The sequence below is a fragment of the Momordica charantia genome (assembly GCF_013281855.1).
Source record: "Momordica charantia cultivar OHB3-1 chromosome 8 unlocalized genomic scaffold, Mcharantia_2.0 BLBB01000008.1, whole genome shotgun sequence".
Taxonomy (NCBI): Eukaryota; Viridiplantae; Streptophyta; class Magnoliopsida; order Cucurbitales; family Cucurbitaceae; genus Momordica; species Momordica charantia.
Window position 1 is genome coordinate 8,262,333 of NW_028275166.1, and position 17,750 is coordinate 8,280,082.

The 17,750-nt window shown below is 36.3% G+C and overlaps 2 protein-coding genes across 7 annotated transcripts; both read right to left on the minus strand.

Moving 5' to 3' along the window:
* Nucleotides 1–897: 897 nt before the first annotated feature.
* Nucleotides 898–6,634, minus strand: LOC111021066 (UDP-Glycosyltransferase superfamily protein). Of its 4 annotated transcripts, XR_015792700.1 has the most exons (7): nucleotides 6,390–6,634; nucleotides 4,478–5,607; nucleotides 2,783–3,675; nucleotides 2,402–2,458; nucleotides 1,814–1,981; nucleotides 1,334–1,471; nucleotides 898–1,255 (listed from the first exon to the last, which is right to left on the minus strand). XR_015792700.1 is itself a non-coding variant. In XM_022297908.2 (6 exons), exons 2-6 carry the CDS (start codon nucleotides 5,454–5,456, stop codon nucleotides 1,457–1,459), a joined length of 2,112 nt encoding a protein of 703 aa, XP_022153600.2. In that variant the 5' UTR covers nucleotides 5,457–5,607; nucleotides 6,390–6,634; the 3' UTR covers nucleotides 898–1,456. The 4 variants fall into 4 exon arrangements, 3 of the variants coding, with proteins under 3 accessions (XP_022153600.2, XP_022153598.1, XP_022153597.1); XM_022297908.2 differs by having other exon boundaries at nucleotides 898–1,471; XM_022297906.2 differs by lacking the exons at nucleotides 898–1,255; nucleotides 1,334–1,471 and having other exon boundaries at nucleotides 1,607–1,981; nucleotides 4,478–5,604; nucleotides 6,390–6,633.
* A 906-nt stretch (nucleotides 6,635–7,540) lies between these two features.
* LOC111021065 (coatomer subunit beta'-2) lies at nucleotides 7,541–17,638 on the minus strand. 3 transcript variants are annotated; one of them, XR_015792698.1, is made up of 25 exons: nucleotides 17,486–17,637; nucleotides 16,891–16,911; nucleotides 16,737–16,798; nucleotides 16,380–16,434; nucleotides 16,239–16,275; nucleotides 15,764–16,089; nucleotides 15,542–15,673; nucleotides 15,299–15,447; nucleotides 14,308–14,376; nucleotides 13,882–14,032; nucleotides 13,735–13,800; nucleotides 12,838–13,026; nucleotides 12,190–12,330; nucleotides 12,026–12,100; nucleotides 11,678–11,854; nucleotides 11,477–11,568; nucleotides 11,267–11,383; nucleotides 10,456–10,570; nucleotides 10,227–10,298; nucleotides 9,935–10,131; nucleotides 9,753–9,846; nucleotides 9,315–9,421; nucleotides 8,891–9,014; nucleotides 8,324–8,532; nucleotides 7,541–7,975 (listed from the first exon to the last, which is right to left on the minus strand). XR_015792698.1 is itself a non-coding variant. In XM_088127224.1 (25 exons), the coding sequence occupies exons 1-24, from the start codon at nucleotides 17,486–17,488 to the stop codon at nucleotides 8,389–8,391; spliced, it is 2,715 nt and encodes a 904-aa protein (XP_087983350.1). In that variant the 5' UTR covers nucleotides 17,489–17,638; the 3' UTR covers nucleotides 7,541–7,975; nucleotides 8,348–8,388. The 3 variants fall into 3 exon arrangements, 1 of the variants encoding a protein (XP_087983350.1); XM_088127224.1 differs by having other exon boundaries at nucleotides 8,348–8,532; nucleotides 17,486–17,638; XR_015792699.1 differs by lacking the exon at nucleotides 16,737–16,798 and having other exon boundaries at nucleotides 17,486–17,610.
* Between the last annotated feature and the right edge of the window lie 112 nt (nucleotides 17,639–17,750).

Genomic DNA, 17,750 nt, shown 5'->3' on the forward strand with positions numbered 1-17,750 from the left:
TTTTGTCAGTGAGATTCTCTATATTTATTATTGCTGGTTAGTTTTCAAATTCTTAATCTTTCAAAAAAAAAATAACAAAGAGTTCAATTATTGGATTCCTCTTTCTAAACCCCATCTTGTAAGAACTCTCATAACATGTCTAAATTTAGACATCATTATCTTGAGGAAGATTTATAGTGATGAAGATTTGGGCTCTTGATATGACCATTTCTCCCTCCAAATCTTCCTAACATTTATTGATATCTTGAGGAAGTTTGTAAATCGAGTTAATCGAGGATCATCAAATATTTGGTTTGCGGAGACACTTAATAAATTCGCGTGTCGATGAACTCAAAAAATAATAAAACAATAATAAATGGAAAATGACTATAGAATGAGCTAGGACAAGAAAATAATCAGGTAGTGGTACATTTAACTTCAAAATTTTCTCTATGTCATATATATTGAATTATATCTCCATAGACGTACGTAATTTAAAGTTTAAGCTATTAAGTTGGTGTGTATTAGTGTAAATATTGATGAAAATTTTTTTAACCTAGTGATAATTTAACATAGTATCAAATTACGTGTAGGAACTCATAAAGATTGAATTTTGCAAAATTTATGTTTGAATTGTATAAATAAATAGATTATACAAATCTAGGTCGCACACATCATCTGTATTTGGTTTACAAATTCACGATTTATAAAAATACGAATTTCATCAACCAAATTTAGAATAGCTCAACTTCTTATTCAGAGATTACAAGAGTCTCACTTACGAACGGAACATAAACATTCATCTTCTGTCAAATGACAATCAAGCAACACCAAACAAACCAATCTTTGAAGAAAATTTTGATCAATCAAAACTGATCAAACCTATCTTTTAATATCTTAATTATTGAAAACAGTCTCTTAAGATTTGATGAGTATTCTCTCTCTTTTGATCTCTTTTGCCCATCATTTCATTTCAATAAATATTTGAGTTCAGTCAGTCACATGTGGGATGTGTCAAATCATATATATGTTGACACATATGACATTAGGGGACATACCATCACGTGAACAAAACATGGACTCCCATATTTTGAAGTGTCGACAAGACAATAAAGCATGATTTTGCAGAGCTTTGTACAAGAAGTTGGCTTTCTGAAAAATTATATGAGAGAAACAGAAACTCCTTCGCCATACCTAAAAGTGATCGAGTCCACACACAATTTCCCTCCATGAACAAGCCCATCAACAGGGGTGTTATGCCACTCTCCACATGGGCCTAATTATTTGCTATCAACAGATCAGAAAGAAGAAATAGATGGTAAATAATAGGAGGGAAATTTGGGTTGGTGGCTACATTTACTAGGAGTGTAAGGAAACCGAACAGAATGAAAAAACGAACCGAACCGATTTACTTCGGTCAGCCTTTCCAATTTCAACTCACTCACTAGCTTCCCCCATTTTCTTCCATACTTCCCTTCTAGAAGCTCTCTACCTGAGCAGTGTCAGATAAGTAAATGACAGTAAGACACATCAGTGAGAAACTCGGTAGAAAATCAGTTAAAAAAAACGACTGAAGCTGTAAACAAGCTCCCAGCTTGCTATGCAAATCCAAATAGAAACAACAATCTTTGGACCAATCAAAGAGATGATTATGCTATATATTCTTCAGAGTAAATTCAACAATGGCCAATGAGTAGCTCGAATTCTTCAATTTTACAAGCAATGAAAGAATAAGATCTCAAATCCTAGATGGAAGTTACTTTGTTCTCATACACTTGACAATGACCTCTACGAATTTTTTGTACATGTGCCGCTTTAAGTACATTTTCTTTACCTTCTTTCTTCCTTCAGCGCCCATTTGCTCCCTTACCTGTGGGTTTTTTAGCAGAAACTGCAAGTTCTGGGCAAGGACTTGAGTGCCTGGATGCCCCAAAGGATGAAGAAGACCTGTCACATTGTGCTCAACAATCTCCTTTGTTCCTCCAGCATCGGTTCCGAGTACCTGCCCCCATTGAGTGATCATGTCATTAGATTAGGAATTTTGTCTTATAATCTCCAATGATAGGTAATCAAAGAACAGTAACAAGTTCTCTGGAACAAGACCTCTAAGACATGGCAACAAATTCAACATTATCCCAAACCTTCTAAGTCAAAAAGTTCCACTAAATCTTAATGAAGGGGCGGTTTCATGAATAGGTGGTGGACAGCATCCTTAGAGAGTGCATTACTAAAACGCTGAACATGAATTTACTGGTCAGTGACCTCCATCATCATTATTTTTTCTAATTTTATTCTGGTTTCGGCCAAGACATGATTAAACACATCCACAATTGGAATGCAATAGAAGACACAGCAGAGAAAAAAATTACTCTCTATGAAGACCGGCATAAATAGAAGAGGCAAGTAAGGTTGAATTTCATACCGGTAGACCAAATGCCATTGCTTCAATAGTTACTCTTCCAAATGTTTCACCTAGTCCCTGTAACAATTTCAAGATCAGTATACAAGAGAGCATACTAGCAATGTGCTTGAATTTGCATATTCCAGAGACTTCTACGTCAAGGAAAGATTCGTTTTAATTTGCCAATAGAGTGAGAAAATTCTGACTAGTATATTTGACCCGCAAAGGATTGTTGTTTGAATTGCCATATAATTAGACTAAAAAGTTATTTACATGCACTATCTTTCATAGAGTGATAATTTCCAAACCTTCTAGGTCATCACAGTTTAATTTTACTGAACTATATGGATAATGCAAGTTCTACAGCTTTCACATGATTAAGTCTTCAAAGATAAATCTAACCTGGGAATTTATAACGTAAATGTCTGCAGCAGAGTAAAGTGAGGCAACACGAGTAGTTGCTGGAGTCCACAGCACTGACTTTGACAAGTTTGAATGTTGTGCCAAAAACCTTAGAAGTCTTTTGACATAAATCACCTTGTTGCTTTTGGATCCAACAGACCCGATTACAAGTTTGAAAGGCATTTCCTGCCTTCCTACACTATCAACCAGCAGTCTCCTTCCCGTTGCACTGGCCATTTCATTCACAGGGCTATGTGGATAAAGGTTTTGAATGCTATTTTTTCTCGACACATTCAACCTATTAAATGTCTCGTTAAATATAGGCAGTTCTTTCAAGGATAATCCATTATCACTCAACTTTTGAAGCAAAGCTCTCATGTAACGCCTTCTGACCAAGTTGGATCGCACTGGACTTGTATCATCTGGATTCATAATCTTAGAATTATCTTGCTTTGATCCAGGGTCGATCAACAAGTTAGTTGATTCAAGAAGCAAGAAATGGCCCTTTCCAGGATTTATGCTGCTTAGGGTCATTACTACTACATCGCTATCGGCAACTCCCATCTCCTTTCGAACTGTACTACGTAATAACTGTTTCCTTTCAGCCATCTTCTCAGAGCTGGAAGACTCAGTATTGAGAGAACATGGAATGCCAGCGGTAAAAGCTAGTTCATCATTAACAGAGAGTGGTACAATTGCAGGTTGAGATCTCAGTTTTATATTTTCATCTTGACACCAATTCAACCACTGCTTTGATTGTAACTCTGATATGAAAATTAGCATTTTGACTCTGTCAAGGACAACTTTAGACCGATTAAAGTACTCTCTACGATTTTCCATGATCCACCAAGCAACTTGACTTGCACCAGCTGGAAAATGCTCAATATAGCTATCTGAAGAAAAAAAAATGTGAGCATCTTATACATGCTTATCTTGAAAGATAGAAACAAAAGTCATCAGCATACGTTCAAAAAGAGAGCCAGATTTAGAGTAACTTTAATCTCTATGATAATCTTCAAGTTTGACAAGCCTTTCATGAATCATGAGTCAAAGACTTGAAAGAAGCAAGAAAATGAATCATGCAAAAACTCATGGCAAAGATAAATTCTTACTCTTTCATTCTTCTGATAAAAATGTGGTGCTAATTGTTTTTGGAAAAAAGAATATCAGTCACAATTCCTTCCAGGCGTTACAGCAATAAATTTCTTGTAAGGTACTGTGCCACTAATCAGAATTAGGTTTGCAACGCAATCAAAATGGATATATATGGGAATGAGAATAATATCTTTAATTTGATGTTACTAAAATAATCTTAGTATAGGAATCAGGATTAGAGTATGTCATCATCATTTTGTTTATAGACATTAATAAAATAAATTTTATTTAAATTTGGTACTAGACCCACCACAAAAGTAAATATGAAAAGAAAATGTTAAAAAAGGAAGATAATGAGGGGAAAGGGGCAATGGAAATCCCTATTCCTTCATCGCTTCTCCCAAAATTAAGAACCATCTTTTATTTTAGGTCAAATCCACCTCTGAACAATAATTTCCATATTTTGATAAGGCATTACGAAAGCAAATAAAAGAGAGATTTTCATATTCTCATTCTCATTCTCATTCCAGACTAGTAAACGGGGCCAACACCAACCATATTTCATAAACAATGCACCGAAAATTGTTAAAAGGCTCTTACCAATCCATGATGCACACACTGCAGATCCAGCAATCACAAGATCCGACTTCATGGCTGTTTTAAAGCTGAGGTCAGCTTTGTCATCAAGCACTTTGATCCTTCGTCTTGAAAGCTCTGACATTAATCCACCCTTCTTGCTAAGAGCTACAGCAGAAACTGAGGCCCCACAACTCAAGAGCTCCGTTGCCAACTCCATCATTGAAATAGGAGCTCCAGTCATTGACAGCTCATGAAATATCAACACAAATCTTCTAGACCAGACAAGACGTGCAAAATCCCCTTTCCTATCACAAGTGCCAGAACGCTTCTCAGGACTCCACTCCAAAATTCTATCCTCTGTTGAACCAAATGGGCCAACGAGCAATCCATAAGAAGAATTTTTCAAAGGAATTTCTGGCTCCTGCTCCTCTATGTCATGACTTGTGACTTCTGCAGTCATTTTCCCCCTACCACGCACTTTACCACGCTTTGATTTCTTATTTCTCTTCCTTGATTTTGTTTTTTTAGAAGCAGAAACACCATTCCCCTTTCTAGCTAAAACCACATTGACCATGCCTCCATCACTCCCATTATTCTCTCCGGGTCTATTTTCAACAACTAAATGGTTTGTAGCAACCAGATTTTGAGACTGATTCTGTTCAGAGTCTAACTTCTGATTACTTTGTTGACTGCCAAATCCCAAAAAGTCTTCCTTATTTTCACCGTGAGCCCACCTTGACTGAACATAAAACCCAAGATAAGCCCACAGAGTAATCAACAATAGCCAAAACAAGACTTTATTACTTCGAATCCAATGCAAACCATATCCAGAACTTCTAGCTTCTCTTCTTGGTGTTCGACTTGAATGTAATCTCCTAAATGAAGGGGAACCTCTAGGCGTTGATTTTCCAGACAATGCTGACTTAAAACTGCCACTTGACCTTAAAGAAGACTGTTTTACTACATTTCCTAGAAAATCTCCTCTGTTGTTCCCTTCCATCTGTTCCTTCAACTTTCTACATTACCAAGGACCACTGTCCTTAAGGTTTGAATGGCACTGACAACTTAAACGAGCAGTGTTTGGACCTTGGACCACTCACGAACAGTCAAATATTATAAGCAAGATCCTTCGCGGCAGTTTGATATGGCTTCTACACAAAAACAAGAAGATCACTAATCTCACTTTAATCTAATTTACAAATAAATGAAATTTTTATCGCTGAAGTTGACTGCTATTTGGAAATAAAAAGAAATATGCATTCTCAAGTTCTCAACTAAGTGAGAGTAGATAGCAAACGGCTAAATTCTCGAGTTCCACTTCTCTTGCCTAGTCAAAAAAGTTCAAGAGCAAGAAATGATTTACACAAGTACCAAGCTCAATAAAATAAAAACAAATGACATTTCAAACTCGATTATTCGTTTTCCCAAGTAACCAGTGAGCCAGTGACTAAAATTCAAAACTCTGGCTTCTTTTCTTTGCCTAAAATAACCAAGGACCATTCAGTAAAGAGGAAGTCAAACATTTCCTAGTCTCTGAAGTCATTTTTTCCCGAGGTAAGGTAACCAAGAACCATGCAATAAACAGTACGGCAAACATTTCCTAGTCAATATACGTCACCGAGTAAAAGCCCGTATTTCTGCAAATATCATAAAATACATTAGCTAAATTCCCCCGATCAACAACAATCACACTCTTACAAATATCCCAAAATCTTTATTTATCCATTCATACATAATCTCATCCAAGAATGTGAAATGCGGCATAGTTATCCCCTCTCCTGAGGATCAAGCGCAAACTTTCATATCAAGCGTCAAAAATCAACCAACAAAAGAAGCAAGATTACGGAAACAGAAAGCGTTTCCTCGTTTCTGAAAGATTATAGTTCAAAAACAATGAGCTTAGAGATTATAGAGTGTGAAGAAGAATTGCTACATGGATCTTCTTCAGAGAGGAAGTTCAATCGAGATCCGAGCTTCGAGTTTCTTGAATGCGCGATTCCAAGCTCAAGCACAGTAGACGAACTCCGTCGAATCGCTCTGATCTGGTTCTTTGAAGAAATTGGATGAGAGAGAAGTAGAGCTTTAGAGAGAGAGCGCGCGGTGGAGGAAGCTTTGCATACAGTAGCAGCGGAGAATTCGGGAGAAAGAGAGAGCTCTGTGAGTGAATGAAGCGGGGAGTGAAAATTCAACGGAAATGATCGCACGTGCAGCAATTGGCGCGTGAAACTACTGGTGTAGAAAAAATGTGATTTGGTGAGCCGATCCTATTCTCCACATCGTAGACCCTCGATTTCCACCCGTCCGATTTGTAGGTCTTCTTTATGATTATCGTTTAAAAAACACTCTTCCGACTAAACTTTAAAAAAAGTAACGATTTAATACCTATATTTTCAAATTAGTAATAATTTAATTCTTAAAATTTAACCGATAATAATTGAGTTCTTGAAGTTCAAAGTTTTTAACTATTTAATCCTTATTGTAAAATATGATAGAAATTGACGTTTAGTTTTGATGAGAGTTTTCACGGTAGGAACTAAATTGATTCAAATTTTAAAATTTAAAATATGGAGATTAAATTATTACATATAAAATTTAATGACTAAATTGTTACTAAAATAAAAATACAGAGACTAAATCATCAAATTTCAGAAACTAAATTATTATTCTAATGAAAGCACATAAATCAAATGGGTTTTTAAAACTTATTTTTAAAGTTTAAATTAAAATAAGTTTTAAAACCCCTTTGGAATAAATAATCCATAAAGCCACTTTAAATAAATAATTTATATCTCAAGTCCCGTAAGATTCTTTCTTACCAACCAATACATTAAATATTAAGTAAAGTTTTGGTACTACCATTGCTCTCATTTATTGTAGTTATATTATTATCAGTTAAAATAATGTTGAGTCCATAACAAGAAAGTGATAGTAATTACATATGTTCAATGCTAATATAGTACAAACATCAATATTATCAACCTGGTGAAGAAAATAAAGATCTATGCCAAAGGATTGAGTGGGAATCTCTTCTTCAATTTTGAGTGATAAGAAAAGCTAAAACAACAAACAATCACGAGCTAAAAATAGCAAAAAATTCACAAAACTTCTCATTTCAACAATGTCCGGAGCAAAATGTTTACAAAACTTCACAGAGGAAAGAAAGAAACTTCTTCACTTCAGTGCCGATGATGCACAAGACAATCCCTAGAGAAAAAGGCCAGATGATGACAATGAATCTAGTAAACTAACGTAATTAAACAACATGATTTAAGGGCACATCTAAATCACAATAATATATGAAGTTGAAGTTGTTTGCAAAGAATGTCAAGGGCTTTTGGGATGCCGTTTCCCGACACGGTGAAAGGAATCTCTGTGCCCTCCATTTGCCGTTTATCATGGCGCCAAAGCTCCCCTCCTCATGCCAAATACTTCTACTCCTTCCCTCATCTCAGGTTGGGTGTTTCCAATCAGCAGCCAGGAACCAATCATCTTACACGACCTAGTTATGTGCCGTAGTCACTGCAATGAAAATGATGACCAACCAAAGTTACAAACCGACTCGAATACAAATATTCTTCATTTGCTCGATCATCTAGGGGAAAAAATCATCTGCACATAATGAGAAGTTTCAAGATTTGACGAAATATATCACAGGAATGAAGAGGACTGGAGGAGCATATTAGCTCTCTCCCTCATATCCCTTCATGATCAGACATATAAAGCTTACAAGCATAGTTAATTTAGTGGTAAATGTTGCACTTATATGTATTAGAAACAGGAACAGTAGTCGACCAGATTCACAGATGGTAAAAATATATAGGTCACGGAAATGAAGTTCTAAATTGCATTTTGGAATCAACTAATCACCAGAGACAAAATTGGATTTCGCACTCGCCCGACCAATTGCTTCTAGGTTGATGGGGCATTTGTACTCATACTTCATCAGCCTCACTACCATTAACGAGAACTGCACCATCGGTAGAATCACCATCAACCACAACACCCTCCTCTTGGCTCTCGTCTCCATAATGTTCTGCAATATCCTTGTCTTGTCCATCTCCATTCTGTTCAGTACCCTGTCATAGAACAGTTGAAAGGGTGAAGAAAAAAGAAAGTGAGAAAGTGATCACAACAATATAATAAAAGATACCAGATTTCATAACAGTGAACTATGGATGAGACGTGACTGAAGATTAAATTAATCATGGAGCTCCAAATTTCGGATTATGCTATCTTCTATAAATATTGGCATCATATTCATTGGGTACAGATGAAAGTCTCCTACCACTTGGAATAGGCAAACACTTCCTTCGAATTATGCTCTTCTTAGTACCAACTAGTTCGTGGCTGACATTCACACCCATAAATAACAGGACCAAAAACAGCATTTCCAACTATGATGCTATTTAACTTCCACTCAAGCAAGTCCCATACCTCGTAATCCACGTCTCCATTTTCAAGATGCCCTTCTATTTGCATACTCCTAAATGCCTCCACAAGTGTCGTGTATGGCTTATCAGCATGATTGGCATACTCCTCTGCAGGGGTAAAAACTCCCCTGTAACACATTCCAAAATAAATTCTTAGTAGACATTGGGTAGCAGCTACCATACATAGGGGTACCGGAAACAGAACAGCCTTGTAATGTAAACTTCCATTCCCAGTTAATGGAGAGAAGACCATGAGCACAGCAGAATTTTAAAGAAGAATAGGTTATAACAAGAGTGGAAGCCCACATAGATATACAGTAAATTATAAATTTGCAATTATGCACATGCTTTAGTGCACTTCATTCGACGCATGCACCAAAACATGTGTAAATAGAACCATCAGCAGGAGAAAACAACAGAACTTTTACCTGTTCTGTGCGGCTCTAGATTCAACCGATAATGCCACTTGCCAGTCATCAAACAAGTTGGGATACTCCTCAGGATCAGCCAATGATTCAGCAGCTTTTGGGTTAACCTGAATTAAGGCCAAATTTTATCAAGATGTTCCAGATGGTCCAGAAAAGCTCATATAACCATTAAATGCAGTCTCTCTCTACATATTAGCTACATAACTACATGGGCATAATGAGACAACAAATTTCTGCATGCGATAGTACATATCTATCTTTACATTTCACAATTTTGAAAAATGTACCATGCATAAATTTATTAACTATGTCCACTTTAAAATTAATATACGAATTATGAAATACACCAATGTTAATACAAGACATTTTCAAAGATGTTCTTTCACCTGTTCATTTAAATAGCTAGATCATCAACAGAAAGGTAACCATTTAGTTTACCTTATTCAGGTCTTTCCTCCAAATTGCGACTATCTCTGATACCTTGCTTGGAAGATATGATCGAGCCATCAATGCAGCTTCTGGAATCCGATTACTGGAAAATAATATTTATATACATAAATAATATAAGATCAATTATTATCCAACATCAGAAGGGTGTGGCAGAAGATTAACTTTTTTACCTTTCTACCAACAACTGAAGGCAGTCTTCCAATCTACCTAACATAAATAAACAAAGGAATGCAACGTTGTTCTTTCCTTGCTCCTTGGCGAGGGTTGCAAGTTGTGATATCCCTTGAGCATCTCCTAGGGAAGAATACAGCAGTAACAAACCACTAAAATCCACAGCATACTTCAAGCATTCCTCGGCCATGTCTAACTGCAACAATACAAGGGACGAAATAAAGGGAAAAAATGTTTATCAATGTACATAAGAGACGAACGCAGCAACAGTTTAAAATGAGGGGGGAAAACCTTTCCAATGGACATAGCCAGTTCACCAAGCTGCTTCCACTTGGACTCACTCTGGACTTCTACCGCAATTTCCTGCAAGTAGACAATTGAAATTTCAATGGGCATGAGAAGAAATAACCCAGTGCTTTATACTATTGCTAAGGGAAATAAGGAGAGAGAGAGAGAGGACAATTTTAATAGATTTTTACACTAAGGAATCTCACAGTAAACTAAAATGAGTAAATCATACCTTTGCAATCCTTAATCTACCAAGCTGTATCGCAAGATCAAATCTATAATCCAGATCAGTAGCTACTTCCAGAGCTTCCTCTATCATACCTCGTGATTCCAAGAAACGAGCCACGCTGGAAGGGAACAGGGTCTACTATCATACACTATAAAATTTACTAGCAAGACAATAATATAAAGTTGATAACACTTACGCACAGCCACAAGTAAACAAACTTCGGCTTCAAGATAATAGAATATTCATACCATGTGAAAGATTTGCCTTATAATGCCCAACTGAAATTCGTATCAATGAAAATCTTCATTTCTTTGTTAAATAAAAAATGCTCAAGTGAAATACATATCAAAACATTCGAACAAGAACCAAAACCAAATTTCCATAAATTCCATTCAAAGAAACAAAACAGACAAATGGGAGGAAGAAAGAAAACCCAAGAAATTCAGGTGGAGCCCTTGGATTCAAAATGTTTGATCAGGTACAGAAATCCCAAGCACCCCATAAGTTTCCATATGATTAAATACTGTAAGATTGGGCAGAGCTCAATTTCAAACCTCGTGAAAGTTAATAAAATGTCAGGTTTTGAAGTAAAAATTTCAGGAAAAACAGCTGAAGAAACAAAACAGACGAAGAAGGGAAAAAGAGAAGAAGTTGAATCTCAGATCAGATAAGAAGATGTAGGAATCATCTACAAAACATGACGTAACCAAACAAACCCAGCATATTAGGTACAAGCTTTAACATAACTGAGGCAAATTTTAGAAGGCTAGAAACCAAATATAATTGAACTTAAAACGATTTATTCAACTATTACCTGTTACGGTGCTCCTTGGGAATGGAAGGCAAGACTTCATTGGCTCTTTCATAGTCCCCACGCATTACAAGGGTCTTGTACTCGATCAAGCTAAGAAGCAATGTGTATCCAACAACACTGCATCACAATAAATAGCATCAAAATTCTGAATGCAGTTCATTTCCAACTAACATTCCATGTTTCCAAGGAAAGGAGTAAAAGTTGCCATACTTAAACTCTTTGTCTATCAAATAGACCCGACTTTGGCTGGCAAGATACCCGAGCAAATACATGGGCCGATCCAAATGAAACATGGTGGTCACCTGCAATTATGAGGTTATGTATCAAGTTAGCTTCATTGTGGCCAGTAGATGGGGATATCTGCATGTTAACAAATGTCAAAAAACCAAGGATGTTGATCATTCACAGTACCTCACCACCAACACAGTAGTTCAGTCTCCAGGAAGAGTTATTGTAAATGAAGCAATCCCCAACCCAAAGGCCAGTCCTCACACGTTCGTTCACTTCATGCAGGAGCTCAAATGCATCTTCAACCCCTTGTTCATCAACAGGCCTTCCACTATCTAAATAGGAAGACACAGCATCACGCTGCAATATTTGCATACATACTTTCGTTAGATGAGAAACAACTTCTCCAGCAAAGCACCAAACTATGCATAGACAAAAATATGTCAAAACAATAATGCAGTGAAAAGCACAATTCAGATTCATATTGTGTCGGGACTTTCAACTTCATGAGAACATAACAAGGATTCTTACATTGTACTTCAGGATATAAAATGATGTATCACTTGCTATTGCCACCAAATCACCACTATCAGCCCAATACAAGTTCTGGAAAGAACCAAATAATCAAAAATGGAATTAGAACCACATTACCAGAGAAATAGAAAAACAGCTAACAAGTGCAAGTTTGTACCCACCTTCACATTTACATCAATTCGTCGTATTAATCTGCACTCTGCCCAATCATAGAAACAAATAAAATCGTTTGAGCACATGGCTAATAGAGTTCCTCCATATATGTGCTCAGCTGAAAAGGTGGGCCGGATACTCTTCTTCTCCTGAGAAGTTAGTTCTAATTAACTCCATTTTCTAACAATGGAACAACATAGAATAATCATATTTTAAAAAAACCTAAAAAAAAAAAACAAAAATCACAATTGATGGCCAAAGTTCAAACAATTGAAAATACAAAAGGATGTACTTATTTTTACTGAATAATCTAATATCCGTGTACTTGAATATAATCATCACAGTTGTTGCAGTCAAACTCTATAATGGATTTCTAACTACATGCTTCTACCCTAACTGTACATATCCACACATGAGGCAATTGTAAACATCAAAGTTCAAACAAATCCTTCAAAGCACTTAGTTGGATTTGAAACACTAATTATGATCTCTACTCCACAACTGTGCTCTTCATCACTTAAAAATTGGATGCATGTGCATGCTTGCAACAAAAAAAGATTAGAAAAGCTGTGGTCCAAAAATGAAATCACATTAATTTCTTTCACCACTAAAGCAACAAATACAAAAGTACTATAATAAGAAGAATAAACATAAACCTGGAAATTTTTACTGAAAATTTTGATCTTTGATGTACTTTCTCTCACAGAATATTCTCCATCCGCTGACCAAACAAACTCCAATGCTGAACCAAATGACCTGTTTCTCCATGCGAGAGCAGTATATATAATATATTCACCATCTCCACAGACAACAACAAACCTCCCGTTGGGATTGTGCTTCAAGCTCTGTAAGATATGAAGCATAGGGTTTTAAAAATCAAAAACAAGACTCTAACAAAACAACACAACCTAAATGAAAAAGGTTGTTATTTTCTTTAAACAATATTTTAACTGAATTACACCTAAAACAAATGGGATCCAATATAAAATATGCTCAAGCATGGTAACTTATAAATAGTTATGCAATACTGCAATCAAAAGCCCTCACCAGAATGCCAAAGCGAGCATAGCTCAACGGTAATTGACATATATCTCTAATCTAACCAAGAGGTTATGAGTTTGGTCCCCCACCCCAACATCCCCACCACAATTTAAGACAAAACTTAAGATAAATATTGTACTTGGAATTTGAACAACTTGAATATCATACTTGGATTTTGATTACTATCAATTATCAAGTAACTACGAGGAACTATAATTGGATCTGAACTCACACAGACTGAGATGAAGAAAAAAAAACCTATGAAGAGTTCTCACTAGGTTCTGAACTAAAATTCAGCTAACACGCAGGTTAAGTCCACAAATGATGCTTAGAAGACTACAGTTAATGGAATGCATGTCTCTAGCTATAAACGACAGTATATTACCAGAATAAGTGTGCAGAAGTGCAGACATAACTAGAGGCTACAATCAAAGATTTTTCATAAGATAAATTAACAGCCAATCCATGACAAGATACACAGAGAATTTAAATGCAGATGTAAGGTAACTTACTTGAGGGTAAAGATCACAAGTTCCCATCTCCTTAACAGCTAAAGGCAATCTGTCGCCATCAGTAACCTAACAAGCAAAAAAAGCTAGTACCACATCTGAAAAAAAGTAATGATCAATACAAAGTTGCAAATAAAAACCATTCCTGACCTCAAAGTCTGCTCCGACACTCTTGATGTTCACTGTTTGAATTTCGTTATGCTTAGCCCATATAATCTTTCCACTGTTGTCCATACTAGCAATAGGTTCCTCCCGACCAAGTTTTACCATAATGGTTCCTTCATCATAGCCAATAACAACCCTGTAGGAAGAAGTAGTATTTCAACCAGTTGAATTCATGGGAAAGAGAAAAGATTAAGGAAAATTTTGGTAGAAACCGTGGTGCAATTCTTCTTGATCCATCATGAAATTTAACCATTTTCATTGCGATGGTAGCGATCTCAAGTTAATATCTTAAATAAAGATAAAAACTATAAGTATAACATTAAAAGATCCTACATCAAAGTATAGTGACAGTAGTAATAATATAACTAAAACTTTAACGTGCATGAGGAACTTGAAAATTGATAAACTTACCGGCGTGAGCTCTTCATGTATCCGATGGCCCAAACTCGTTCAAGGCCATAATTTAATGTATTTTCAAGCCTGCAAATCAACAAGAAAAAGATTAAAACTAGTGGAAATAGCAATGTAGCAGATACCACAAAATATAGATTACAAAAAGTTAAAAAATATGTGAACGAAAAACTAAAAATCCAGAACAAACCAGGGTACATCATTATACTCTCTCTTTCTTTTAAGAAACTATTCCATTGAAGACATGAAATAAACAAAAGAGGAAAAGTCTCAACCCAAGATAAGAAAGTTACAGGAAAACCTTTCAATTAGTGCAAAGAGAAGGAAACCCATAATTACAAATAGATTTGGACAATTCCAACCAAGAAAGAGCCAAAAGAACAGTATGATCCCGCAAAAGAATAAACAATCTCTCATCTCCCTGAAAAATTCTATGGTTCCTAATCAACCCAAGAAGTCCAAAGGAGAGATCCAATGAGATTCATGCAAATATTATTGGCCTTAATTAACGTTGAAACACTGATCATCAAAACAGACATGCAGCAGGCTAATGATATTACTGACAAGAACAATGTCCCAGATGAAAAAATCAAAAAGGGTATTTCAAAATCAAGTAAAAGTTAGATGAAAGGATATCCAATTTCCAATTTATGGCTAAAAAGGAAGCTCGGGGAGAAGACTGCCAAATGACACTTAAAATAACCAAATTAAAACTAGATCTAAAGCCTTTTACATGGCTAAGTATTTGAAGGCTCAGGTGAAAAAAACAAAAGGTTCGAACTCTAGAATTCATGTGTATGATGAATGTAACAGACTAAAAGAAAAAAACTTCTGGAGGGTAAAACAGAAACTCCTAAACAATGCACAACTAATGTGTTCTCTAAATTTACTCCAATAATACTATTAGGAAGAGTGCATCATATAAGCATTGATCCAAGCAAGTCCTTCACATATCATACTATTATCACATTGTTTCAATGGCAAAAATTACCTATAAGTCGTCGAATGCCATATGCGAACTGTTCCATCTTCGGAACCTGTAATTATAATAGGAAGGTCCGGATGAAAACAGACTGCAGAGACATTGTGAGTGTGACCTTCAAGTGTCTGAACACAACTCTTGGTTTGGTAGTCCCATACCTGTGTCAATAAGATTACATTCATAAGCTATTCCATACTATCATTTACCCGTTAAATACAACTACCCTTGAGGAACTGGTTAGCCAATAAAGACCTTAGCAGTGTGGTCGTCAGAACCAGTAATGAGGTAAGGTTTGTCACCTCCAGTGAAGTAATCAACACAATTCACTCCTTTCTGATGGGCATCTAATGTAAAATTGGGATCAGGGGATCCAAGATTCCAAATCTGCAAAGTGGACGCCAGTGAATTACCAGAGAATAGTTAGAATAAGTAAAGAAAATCGGACAATATGCTCCCAGACAGTGATTATTGTACCTTTATTGTCCGATCGAGGGATGCACTTGCAAAGGTGTTAGTGTCTTTGGGATTAAATGTCACTTGCATCACATAATGAGAATGCCCCTCAAAAATCTGAGTGCACACCCAACCCTTATCCCAATCCCATAGCTTTATAAGCATATCATCAGATGAAGACAGTACGTAAGGAAGGGTAGGATGAACAGCCACGCATCTAATGTAGTCTGTGTGTGCCTCAAAAACTTTTATCTTGTCCATTGTATTATAGTTGTATACACGAATAAACATGTCATCAGCTCCAGCAACAACCCACTGCCTTCGTGCAATAAATTTGGCCGACCTGACTGCAAGCATAGCATTAACATTGAAGAGTAAAATATGGCCCGATCAGAAAATAGTGAGAGATAATTACTGTTCACGTTTCATTCCCATTAAGTAAAAAGGGGGGAAACAAACAAACATAAACAGACCACAGGGAAGGCATATCTATTACCTGGTAACTCAGTGACCTCAAAAGATTTAACCATGATCTGAAAGATCATTAAAAGGCAAGAGTTAACTTTAAATGTCTAAATATAGGGACAAGGGACTAAATCAAAATTAATAATGACCTCCAATCAACAGATTATAATACCTGAGACTGGTAGTTCCAGATACAAACGGTTCCTGAATACAGACTTGCCAGTATCCTGCAGTAATGATAAAAATGTCAATAATTCATCTTCCTTTCCATTGTCCTCTTTCTCAATAACAAATTAAATTTTCGTTTAGGTAATTTCAGCTCGGGAGCACTATCATCTTTTCATTTACCCAAAAACCTAGAATTGCCATAATCCAAAACAATTACCATCTTCAATTAAACTGCCAAAACTTTTGTACCCTATCCAACTGAAACAGATTCCTTTCAGTAACATATTTTAGAAGCTGTTCCAAGCAGTTGCTAAAATATCAGACTCCTAAAAGTGTATCAACACACACAAACGGAACTTACCATGGTTCCGTTGGGTGCAAGTCCACAGATTTTACTCTTTCTGACCTTTGAGCAAGTTTCCTCTAAACAGAAAAGAAAATAAAAGTATTCAATCATAATTGCATATATACCCAATAAGAAATCTGATTAATTTAAGAATAGTTGGTAAACGTACCTTGATTGCAAGTCTGAGAGGCTGCGGACACGTAAGAAAATAAAACAAAACCAATTAATCTTCATAGTAGATCCCGTGTACAAACAAGAAATTATCAATTTAGTTGTCTAAAAACCCAAAAAGAAATAAAAAATAATAAGAATAAGAATTAATAAAGAAAATCATAGACAGTGAATGACGATCAGGTATCTCAAACAAAAAAGCCCAAGTGCTACTAGTTCGCTTCCGTTCTATCCCCATTCGCAGCCTCAAAAGTAGATAGAGGAGATATATTTCAACTAGTGCCACCTAATCCATGATAAACCCCTCCTCAACTGTTACGAATCAAGAACCAAATCCCAGGAAATTCGAGTAATGATTTCACCATAGTACAACAGAACAAAATTCTAAACCAATTGCCACACTGGACTAATTGGATTCAAAATTCAGACTAGAAAGTAAAGCAAGTTTCCGGAATTAAAATTGAGCAGAAGAAACTACAAACCACGCAAACAATACAACAGGAAATGCCAAACTGAAGCAGATTTCAGTCAGATCTAAGCTTCACTAGCACGCTGAAACGTTAATTGGAAATGATGCAAGATCGTAGACTCACCATTTTTCGCTCACTAGAAGCTGTCTAAGAGATTCGAATACTGCAGCCGTAACGATCCAGACGATTCGTACAGGGAGAGAGAGAAAAGAAACGGGATGGGATTCGAACCTTGGGTATTGTCTAGGAGATCCTTCTGCGGAAATATGGAAACCGAGGAGATCGATGGTTTGCAGTTCGTAAAGAATTACAAAATTGCCACTGGCTAGAGTACGATATGTCGGCGAGGGAGGGACGTATGCCGCGACTCCGGACGATGAGTCTCACA

Excerpts from the sequence above, each read along its gene's own strand:
- LOC111021066 (XM_022297906.2), bottom strand. The coding sequence starts at position 5,456 with ATGGAAGGGAACAACAGAGGAGATTTTCTAGGAAATGTAGTAAAACAG. Across the intron at positions 3,676-4,477 it reads AGTGTGTGCATCATGGATTG|ATAGCTATATTGAGCATTTT; the intron begins GTAAGAGCCTTT and ends TTTTTTCTTCAG. Across the intron at positions 2,459-2,782 it reads TTTACGTTATAAATTCCCAG|GGACTAGGTGAAACATTTGG; the intron begins GTTAGATTTATC and ends AAATTGTTACAG.
- LOC111021065 (XM_088127224.1), bottom strand. Across the intron at positions 9,847-9,934 it reads CTTCAGTTGTTGGTAGAAAG|TAATCGGATTCCAGAAGCTG; the intron begins GTAAAAAAGTTA and ends ATTATTTTCCAG. Across the intron at positions 9,422-9,752 it reads GGAGGAAAGACCTGAATAAG|GTTAACCCAAAAGCTGCTGA; the intron begins GTAAACTAAATG and ends GCCTTAATTCAG.